The 10,296-nt window shown below is 49.6% G+C and overlaps 1 protein-coding gene across 1 annotated transcript; it reads left to right on the top strand.

Moving 5' to 3' along the window:
• The first annotated feature begins 3,469 nt into the window (after nucleotides 1–3,469).
• On the top strand, nucleotides 3,470–9,896 carry CCDC177 (coiled-coil domain containing 177). The gene is made up of 2 exons (XM_072986162.2): nucleotides 3,470–3,900; nucleotides 4,947–9,896. Exon 2 carries the CDS (start codon nucleotides 4,957–4,959, stop codon nucleotides 7,141–7,143), a length of 2,187 nt encoding a protein of 728 aa, XP_072842263.2. The 5' UTR covers nucleotides 3,470–3,900; nucleotides 4,947–4,956; the 3' UTR covers nucleotides 7,144–9,896.
• Nucleotides 9,897–10,296: the final 400 nt, after the last annotated feature.

The raw sequence follows: 10,296 nt of genomic DNA, 5'->3' as shown, positions 1-10,296 counted from the left end.
CCAGGCTGGCCCCAACTTTCCTGGCTTACCACAAGCAGAAGAAGACCTTTCTCTTCAGTCAGGCTTTCCCTGAGTGACTGGCTGTCTGAGAGGAGTTTTAAAATGGATTATTCTACCTTGTAGCTGTTAATTGTGTGTGTGTTGATTTTGTTTAGTCTTTTTAGTGTGCTATTTGTTTTGATTCTTTTAAAAATTGCATCCCGTTTTTAGTTTTTAAACATTGTATTTTAATGATGTAAGCCACCTTAGGTCCCTTTTAAGGAAAAAGGTGGTGTAAAATATTTTAAATAAATAAATAAATGTGTTGGACTACCTATAACTCAAACTGTCAATCAAATGAATATTATATTGTACTGATCAACAGCTCTATGTATATTGATTTATAAAGTAGAGCCAAACTGGCCACCTCATTTACCAGGGAGCTCTTTTGAGTGGTCAAGGGCCTATTGTATAACAGCCTGAAGGAAAACAATGCAGACCACACTGTAGCTTGCTGTGAAGAATTTGCACAACACTTTGTAGGAAAAAAAATTGCTCAGATTTGTTCTGACTTGAATGCTGTGCTTGATACAGAGCCTGTAAATGTAATTATGGTCCCTGCTTGCCCTATGCTAGTGAATGAATTTCAGTTTCTGTAGCCCAATGATGTGGACGGGGCCCTTGAGAGGTAAAGGCTACCATATGCCTTCTGGACCCTTGCCATTCCTAGCATATAAAGCCTGCCACAAGGGGACTGGTCAAGTGGGTAGGAGGAGTGGCAACTGTCTCCTTGCAACTGTTTTATAATGGGCCCCGTCCTTCCTGGAGGAGCGAACTCAGAAGGTGGTGCTGAAAGAATCCTCTTCGACACGCTGGCCACTCTGACCTGTGGGGTCCCTCAGGGTTCGGTTGTGTCTCCTATGAACATCATCATGATGCCACTGGGAGAGGCTGGAGTTTTGGGGTTTGGTATCACCAGTATGTGGATGACACCCAACTCTTATCTCTCCTTGCCATCCAAATCTAGGAAAGCTCTCTTGACTCTAGATTGATGTCTGGTATCAGTAATGGGTTGGGTGAGGGTGAATAAACTGAAATTCAGTCCAGGCAAAGCAGAAGTGCTCCTGGTCAGCTGAAAGGCAGACCAAGGAATAGAGATCCGGCCTGTGCTGGATGGGATTACACCCCCTCTGAAAACACAGGTGCACGGCTTTGGGGAGCTTCTGGATTCATCTCTGAGCCTGGATGCCCAGGTTTTAGCGATGCCCAGGAGTGTGTTTGCATGATTAAAAATAGTGCACCACCTGTGTCCATTCCTGGAGAGGTCTGATCTTGCCACAGTGCATGTTCCTTAATTACATCTCATCTGGATGACTGTAACACGCTCTATATGGGGCTGCCTCTGGATAGTGTCCAGAAATGTCAATGGGTCCAAAACGTGGCAGCCAGATTGCTGACTGGGGCTGGTTACAGGGATCACATAACCTCTCTGTTACAGCAACTCTGCTGGCCACTGATCTATTTCTGGGCACAATTCAAAGTACTGGCTCTAACCTATAAAGCCTAAACAAATGGGCCCAAGCTATCTCAAGGACTGTGTCTCTCTTTACAGTGGGGTCTTGACTTAAGAACGGCTTGAGTTAAGAACATTTTGACTTAAGAACCACTCTCATAGGAAAATATTGACTTGACTTACATACTTAGATTTGAGTTAAGAACTGAAAAAAAAAACACGTGGGAGGCAGGGAAAGTGCAAAATTTGAACTTTCAGTTAACTGTTGGCCAGTGAAAAGGGTGCCTGTCTGCTTCCTCACTCCTCCCAGCGTTTAGAGAGTGGATTGGGAGTCTTCGGACTGCCTGGTACTGCCTGGACTGTATTTTCCCTGCCTTCCCTGAACCTTTCTTGACCTAAGAAAAAAAAACAAAATATCCCCCTCTAGTGGTCGAAGGCAGAATAGCCGCTTCCCATTAGTTTCTATGGACGGAAAAGAGCAGATACGGATCAAATGGTTTTCAATGCATTCCTATGGGAAATGCAGATTTGACCTGAGAACTTTTTGAGTTGAGAACCGCCTTCCAATACGGATTAAGTTCTCAAGTCAAGCCCCCACTGTATAAGCCTGCGAAGGTGTTAGGATCACCAGTAGAGGCCTTTCTCTTGTTTCCACCAGCTTCACAGGTGTGTTTGGTGGGGACATAGGAGAGGGCCTTCTCTGTCACTGCTCCCAGACTTTGGAACTCCCTCCTACAGGAAGCCATGCTGGCCCCATCTTTCACAGGCAGGAAAAGTCCTTTCTCTTTAGGCAAGCTTTCCCTGAATGACTGGTTGCCTGAGTGGGGTTTTTAAATAAATTATTGGACTGAATGAGAAAGAACAAATTGAAATTTAATCCAGACAGAAGTGGTCCTTGTCCAGTGAAAGGCAGGTCAGGGAAGAGAAATCCAGCTTGTGTAGGCAGGATCATGCTTCCCTTGAAAATACAGGTTCACAGCTTGGGTGTACCTCTGGATTCAGCTCTGAGCCTAGAGGGCCAGATCTTGGTGGAGGCCAGGAGTGTATTGTATAATTAAAACTTTCATTTGTGAACACAATTCAAAGTGCTAGGGATTATCTATGAAGCCTTTTATGTCTTAGGTCCAAGCTGTCTGAAAGACAGTATCTCCCTCTAGGAGCATGTCCAGTCTTCAGATCCTATTTGATTAATAATAATTGCATGCTGTCAGTTCTGAATTACTGTATGGTGACTCCAGTGTTTTGTAGGTAGAGAGAACTCAGAAGTGGTTGACCCTTCCCTTCTTCTAGGGGCCTCCGGGCACTATGCAGCTTGCCCAAGGCCACACAGGCTGGCTCTTTTGGGATGCACAAGTGGGGAAACTGAACTAATCTCTGGCTCCACAACGGGATTACTAAAACCACGGAGCTATTCAGCCAAGATCCTAAACAGAGGCTTCTCTCTCTGACCTAGCAGGGACAGGCTGGGAGTCATATTGACTTTTGCAAGGGAGAAAGCTGGAATATCAATCATTATAATATCAGCCACCCATGATGGTACCAACCAGCCAGCTTTATTGTTCTTAGGATTTCAGAGGATGCTAAGATCACAGAGGCATCCAGGAGAAGCACTTTGCGTACTTGAAATAGCCCTGAAATTTAGTTTGGTTTTGGGAATACGCCTGCGTGAAGGATATTCAGGAGGAGCATGGGTGGTTTTTTTGTTCTGTTTTTTGCAAAGGCGAGAAATCTGGAAATCTGTCTCTGGACAAACGGCCAGCCCAAATGCACCACAGGCGGACTCTCGGGCGGTTTTGCGGCTTCTCACTCTCTCTTCCTAGCGCTCCTTTCTTTCCCTCCGCCCGGCCTCTGCTCCTCCCTGTCCTCGCTCGGTTGTGGGAAGCGGTGGATCCAGGTTTTCCTCGTGGAGTTCCCCCGCCCGTCTCTTGTCCTCTTCCAATCCCCAAGCCTTCCCCCCCCCCCGCGCCAGTTCCCCCGCTCCCGGAAAACTAGCGGCTCATCCCCTTCTAGCATCAGCAGCAGCAGCAGCTCGGAAGGAGGCAGATGACCTGCGAGGAGGGGGAGGTCAGTCAGTCCCAGTCGAGATGGGCCGCCGCCGCCGCCGCCGCCGTCCGAGCCCTCCTCCAGCCTAGCCGCGGCAGAGGATGCTGGGGGTCGCGCCGCGGAACCTCCCCGCGCATCGCCGCTTCCCGGCGGCAGGTGAAAACTCGGCGCCGCCTTCGCTGGGAGCCCTGCAGAGGCCGCCGCCGCTGCCGCCGCTCGTGCTGATGCTGCTCCCGGTAACCTGAGCTGCCCTCGACCCCTCCCGAGACCCGCCGGGCACATCAGCCAGGCAACGGGGGGGGGCAGCGAGGCGCCCACGGAGCCGCCGAAACCCAAACAACGCCAGCTCGGCCGAGCCCCAAAGGGTGAGTGAGAGCGTGAGGGGTTGCACAGCATCCTCCTGCCGCCCCCCCCGCTCCCCCCACCCCCGTATCTTGGTTTTGTCTGCGGAGGCAGAGGAGGGAACGGAGGGGGGCTGGTGTGCCTTTGGTGTCGCGGACCCTGGTAGCGGTGGGTCCGCGGGGGGCTCCCGGGGAGGGTTTCCAGTGCTGCTAACTCGCCGGGCGGTGAGTGCGGATCCCGCTCTCCTTTCCGAGGTGCGGGGCGGAGGCAGCAGAACCTCTTGGGCCGCGGCCGCAAAGACGGGAGGAGGCTGCTGGTTTGGCTCGGAAGACTCGGGGGAGCGGCGGAGAGAGCCTCCGTGGCACCGGAGCCGCATCCCGGGGGTCAACGCAGGCAGGGGTCGGGGAAAGTGGCCGGGAGAAGCTCTGCAGGCGACTCGGGGCCGCGATGCCCTGGGCCCGCCGGCCGGCCGGCCCTCCCAAACTTCACGGCGGCTAGACAACAATGCGGGGGGAGGGGGGGCGAAAGAAAGGAGGGGGTGCCTCTTCCCCGCCTCGCCCCTTCAAGCTCATGGCTGGCTTCCTCACGTTATCCAGGTGGAGGGAGGAGTTGAGAGAAGGCCTGACGGTGTGCAACTCTCTTCTCCCCCCCCCCCGGTTACTCTCCGGTTAGGGCCCTTGGGTGGCACATAGTCCAGCCCGCCCCCTTGCTCCCGGTGCCATAATCATCTTCCCCAGAGAGACGGGCGGGGGAGAGGGAGCGGCTGCCTTCAGCTTTGGTCGATGCCGTTTTCCTCTTTCTCCCCCCCCCCCCACCGCCCCCCTCTTTCCCGGGCACAAAGATGCAGCGCCGGTCTAATCCCGGTAACCTGTTGGACTTGTGAATTTCGTTGTATGGTATACTGTGTATATACTTACAATGACAATAAATTATATTATATTATTATCCCGCAATGGCAGCTGATTAAACCCCAGCGAGGTTATTCCCTCGATCTGTCCTTCTGATTTCTGCCCGCTGCTTTTCTCTCTCCCCCCCCCCCCCATCCGCAATCCAACTGCGGATTCTGCAGGAAGCCAGGCATGGTGGATCCAGTGGCGGATCCGGGCGAGGACAGATGCGCCGATCCCGGGACCGCAACAGGTGGAGAGACGCCCCCGGAGGCGGCGGCGGGTGCAGGAGGAGGAGCAGCAGCAGCAGCAGCAGCAGAAGCGGCGGCGGCGGCGCCCGTGTCGGCCGCAACCCCGCCGTCGCCCGAGCAGCCGCTGCAGCCAACGGCCCCAACTTCCCCGGCAGCGGATGCGGCGACGACCCAGGCGCCCGCCCTACCGCCGGCCGCCATGGCGGGGGCGGCGGGGGCGGCGGGGGCGGCTCCTGTTGGCGCTGCGGACAAACTGCGCGAGGAGTCGCCGATGCTGCACTTGGACCTGTACAACTTCGACTGCCCGGAGGCCGAGGGCAGCCGCTACGTGCTCACCAGCCCCCGCTCGCTGGAAGCCTGCGCTCGGTGCGCCGTCAAGCCGGTGGAGCTCCTGGCCCGGTCCCTCAGCGAGCTGGTCAAGGAGGCCCCCGGCCGGTCCATGCGAGTGGCCGCCGGCCTCTACGAAGTCTACGAGCTGGACCGGCAGAGGAAGCTGCAGCAGTGCCGGGAGGAAAGGGAAAGGATTATCCGCGAGGAGAAGAGGAGGCTCTTCGCGCCTCTGGGGATCGGCAACCCGCCTTTCTCTCCCGCCTCCAGGATCGCTTTCAAAAGCAACCCGGCCGCCGCCTCCTCGGCCCCCGTGGTCAATGGGGGCGGCAGCCCAGCAAGGCAGCCCCGGGCTGGGCCAGGGGCAGGGCCGCCCTCGGCTGCCCCTCCTGCCACGGGCACCAGGGCCAAGAAGAGCCACTCCCTGGACTCCTTGCAAAAGAGGAGAGAGGGCTTATCTACCAAAACCTCCTCTGACTCCGGAGCCTCTTCCTCCTACAGTGGGGACAGTTTTCGGGACAAATGGCCCAAGGAGCTGCCCAGGACTAAGACAGTGGCCACTATGACCTCCCTGGTGGGTCGGAGTTTCAGCCTGGGTGACCTGAGCCATTCCCCACAGACCACCAAGAAAGTGGAGAGGATTGTCCGGGAGATGAAGAAGAAAGGCCTCAAGGAGGTGCCGGAGAGGGACCGGAAGATTGCTGCCCTCATGATAGCCAAGCAGCAGGAGGAGAGCATCCTGAAGGAGCAGAGGTATAGCGCCCACCTGCAGTGGGACCTCCAGCGGAGACAGGTGGAGCGGAAGCGGGAGCAGGAGGAAAGGGAGAAGCAGAGGGCCCTGGTGCAGTGCCACCGGCTGTGGGAGTCCAAGCTGGAGAAGCGGCGGACCAAGCTGTCTCGTGAGCAAGAGGAGGCCGCCTTGTTGAAATACAAGCAGAGCCTAATGGAGGAGGAGAAGTGGCGGGAACACCTCGAGAAGCAGGAGAGGATGAGGAGAGAGCGGCTGGAGAAGGCTGCCCTTGAAGACAAGAAGAAGAAGTGCCACCAGGTGCACAACCTGAAGGCTCGTGAAGAAAGCAAGAAAGAGGCCATTGAACAAGAGATACAACTTCTGGAAGAGAAGCTGTCCCTGGCTGCCCAGAAAAGGCTGAAGAAGGAGCAGCAGCTACAGAGGGAGAAGAAGCTGCTCAACCAAGCTGAGAAGCGGAAGCACGCGGCCATACTCAAGGAGTTGGCCAAGCAGGAAGCCGAAGAGAAGGCTGTACTCCGGGCTTCCTTGGAAGGGAACTTAAATAAGGCCCAGGAGAACTATGAGCAGTTGATTGAGAAGAGGAACCAGGAACTGAGGGAGAGAGCGAAGCGGGAGGAGAGGCAACTTCAGAGGGCCAAGCTGGTGGCAGAGAAAAGGGCCATGGAACAGAAGGAGCACTTGAAGGCTTTGGCTGAAGCCTCAGAGAGGAAGCTCCAGCACGCTGCCCAGGTGGTTGAGGAAGGTGTCCAGCAGAAAGCCCGAAAGGTGGTCCAAAGCCGGTTGGAGAAAGAAAAGTTGCAAAAAGTAAACAAGAGGAAAGTAGAGCAGTGTGAAGATACTCGCCGCAGGGAGATCCTGCTCTCTATTGAGAAAAAGCTAGAACGGAGTGAACAGATTTGTAAGGAGAAAAAAACAGTCCTGGAAAATGCCAGGTCTGTTGCTCGGGCATCATTCCATGTCCGGGAAAAGGTCCGGGAAGAGATGAACATGCGCACTTTTGACAAGATGGCCTTTGATGCAGAATTGCAGGCTAGCCTCGTTAAAAAATAATCTGTATGGGTGATAGATCTTCTGAAAGTTATGGTCAAAAGATTTATCTAGGTGTTTTTTAAAAAACTATTTATTTATTATTTATTACTTTAGAAGAGCACATGAACTCTGGCAGCTATGTCATAGTCCCCCCCCCCAAAAAAAAATTTGTTATAATAATTTGAAACTGTGTTTCTATCAATGCTACTGAGAAAAAGAGGTATTCTCTTTATAAAGCAGAAAAACAGGGATAAACCAACTTAACGCTACAATAAAAACTCCCCTAAACCTTAAGGGCCATTTCAGTTTCACCTCTTTAAATGACCAAATAGCAGCTCCTTTCCCGCTGTCACGCTGGAGATTTAATCCGGATCCTGTTCACTTTGGATCAGGCTGCAGCACTGCATGCTCAAACATATATGTTCTCATTTTTGAAAAGAGTTTTGTTTTATAGTGGTTGGCCCGTATAGTGCACTTTATCCATGCTGTTAGAAACACTGTGGCTTGTAATAATTTAAAAACCAAAACGCAAGCAAATGTCTGATTAGCCCTAATCCATGATCCAAAAACAATATTCAGAAATCCTTTGTTCCAATGAAATGGCAAATGCTCACAAGATGTTTACAGTCCCTTTCATTGCCCCTTTGCAGACAGTTGTATCTGGGAGTTACTGATTGGGAGAAACATGGTAGAAAGAGCAGGCTTGCCAATACTGTTGCAACTGCTAAGGTGCAAGAATCATTGCAGTGAAAGTGGTTGGAGACATCATAAAGCCAAGTGCTCTGTGTATATCATGAAAACACTACCTAGTTACACTCAAATGCATTCCACTTTTTCATAAAGAATTCAGGTCAGTGTGCCTAAAAGAAGAAGAGGTCATTTCATCTAATTGTGGAGCATGGAAGTTAATACCACATAGGTAAAGGTAAAGGTTCCCCTTGACATTTAGTCCAGTCATGTCCAACTCTAGGGGGCGGTGCTCATCCCCATTTCCAAGCTGTTTGTCTGTAGACAGTTTCTGTGGTCATGTGGCCAGCACGACTAGACATGGAACGCCATTACCTTCCCACCATGGTGGTACCTATTTATCTACTCACATGTTAACATGCTTTTGAACTGCTAGATTGGCAGGAGCTGGGACAAGCAACAGGAGCTCACTTCATTGCGTGAATTCAATCTTATGACTGCTGGTCTTCCAACCTTGCAGCACAGAGGCTTCTGCAGTTTAACCCACAGTGCCACTATGTCCCCTTAATACCACATACAAAGTGACGAATCCCTACAAATTACAGGAGCACAAGATACTTGAAACTACCTGCAGGGAAACTTTTTAAAAAATGATTCACTGATTGATGACCATGTCATTTCTTGCCAGCAATCATCTGAAACAAAGTCTCTTTCAGTTTCTGTTGTTTATTTGTCTATTTGGTGCTAGTAATGGGACACAAAGATGTGTGATGAAAGCAATCAAGTTTTGTACTTATCTCTGGTCAGCCGGAGATCATGACACTTTTATAACTTCCAAGGGGTGGTGCCTGTCATAGAATGAGTCTCTTAATAAGTGGGACTGTCCCATGAGAATCACTCTATGCAGAAACCAGTTGTTGAATTTCTCTTATGCATAGCTGTTAATATTAAAACATCTCACTGGATTTGTTCCTTGTAAAGGTGAAGTACAACAAATGTTTGCTTTTAAGGGAGAGATAGTTATTGTTTCATTTTATATTCTGTTACAAACAGCTGCTATGGAAATGATATCATAAACCAAATCATATTGCTTTAAAGTGTTTTCTTATTCTAGTTTTCATGGGTCATATAGTCATTGAATATTACAATAATTTATGCCACATTGGTATTGTAGAAGGATGATTTTTTAAAGATATCTCTTTTAAAGTAGAAAAGTGACATTTAACTCCAGGAGTGGGCAATCTTTAGAAAGCTCAGAGGCCACACATGCCCACACTTGCACACTGGAAGGCTATATGAGCAATTCCTTCTGCCTTTTTTTTTCTTACAAAAGTGGATCTTTGTGGGGAAAAAACCCTCATTGAATCCTCTAATGGCCATTAAAAAAACATGAAGAATTAGAGTACAAGAGACCTGTCAGATCATGGTGAAATTGCCCCCATGTGTCCTAGAGAGGCATAGGAAAGGTTTTGGAACTCCTTCCCCACAAAATCTTTTACTTTCTGTCAGGAATCTAGTTAGTACATTGTTGTCCCTGCTTGCTTAAAACTAGGAAACAATTCTCATGGAGTCTTTCTTACACCAAGATAGATAAATACCTTTGTGCACAGAGGCTTGAATATGTTGAATGGGCAAAATCCAGTTTTCACTAGTCGCAGCTACAGTAAATCCATTGAATCAATGAGACTTTGTATAGTCAGCACTTAGTTAAGTCCCACTGATCAGTGGCTCAACTTTACTTCAATAGGATTTTGGTAAGTCAGTGGTTTTTTTGAAGTCCCAGTGATTCAGTGGAGATATCTTAGTTGTGACTAATAGTAGAATTTAGACCAATGAGGTTAAGAGGCCTACATTCCTGAAAGGAACAAGGCTCGCAGCCCTTTAATGTTGCCTGATTTGAAGCTATTTCCTGGACCAAAGTTTTGTAATGACAATGATCTCATAGCTCAGTACATGGACTGATATGTATTCACATGGCCTGCCTACTTTATATTAAATCTGCAATGCAGGAAACAGTGACATGATGCGTCAAACTAAAGGATGTAGTCTGCATATCATTAAAAGTGGGCGTACCTTTAGATATAAAAGACATCTCTTTATTTTATCACTAATCTTCCTGTTGCATATTGCACATTGGTTTGCCTTTGTTTTATGGTTGGTCACATCAGAATAAGTTTGGGGTAAAATTGTTTGGTCACGTATGAAGTTTGAAGGAATAACATCCACTGAAGGAAAACATGCTATCAGTTTCTAATGGGGAAAAATGTTCCTTGACCTCCAAGAGTTCTCTCAGATTAAAGGATAACTTTGCAGTAACTTTTCAGATAGTTTCCTTATAGGCACTGTACTCATATCATCATATTCAGAGAAATTTGGATTTGATGTCAATGTTGTGCTAACAAGTTATAAAGTACTGAGTACAACAGTAACATTTCAGCACCATTACCTTTAAAATTAAGAAAGTCACCTGTCTAAATTACATAAGCA

Source organism: Pogona vitticeps, chromosome 1 (assembly GCF_051106095.1).
Source record: "Pogona vitticeps strain Pit_001003342236 chromosome 1, PviZW2.1, whole genome shotgun sequence".
Lineage (NCBI taxonomy): Eukaryota > Metazoa > Chordata > Lepidosauria > Squamata > Agamidae > Pogona > Pogona vitticeps.
This window is presented reverse-complemented; position numbering and strand designations above follow the sequence as displayed.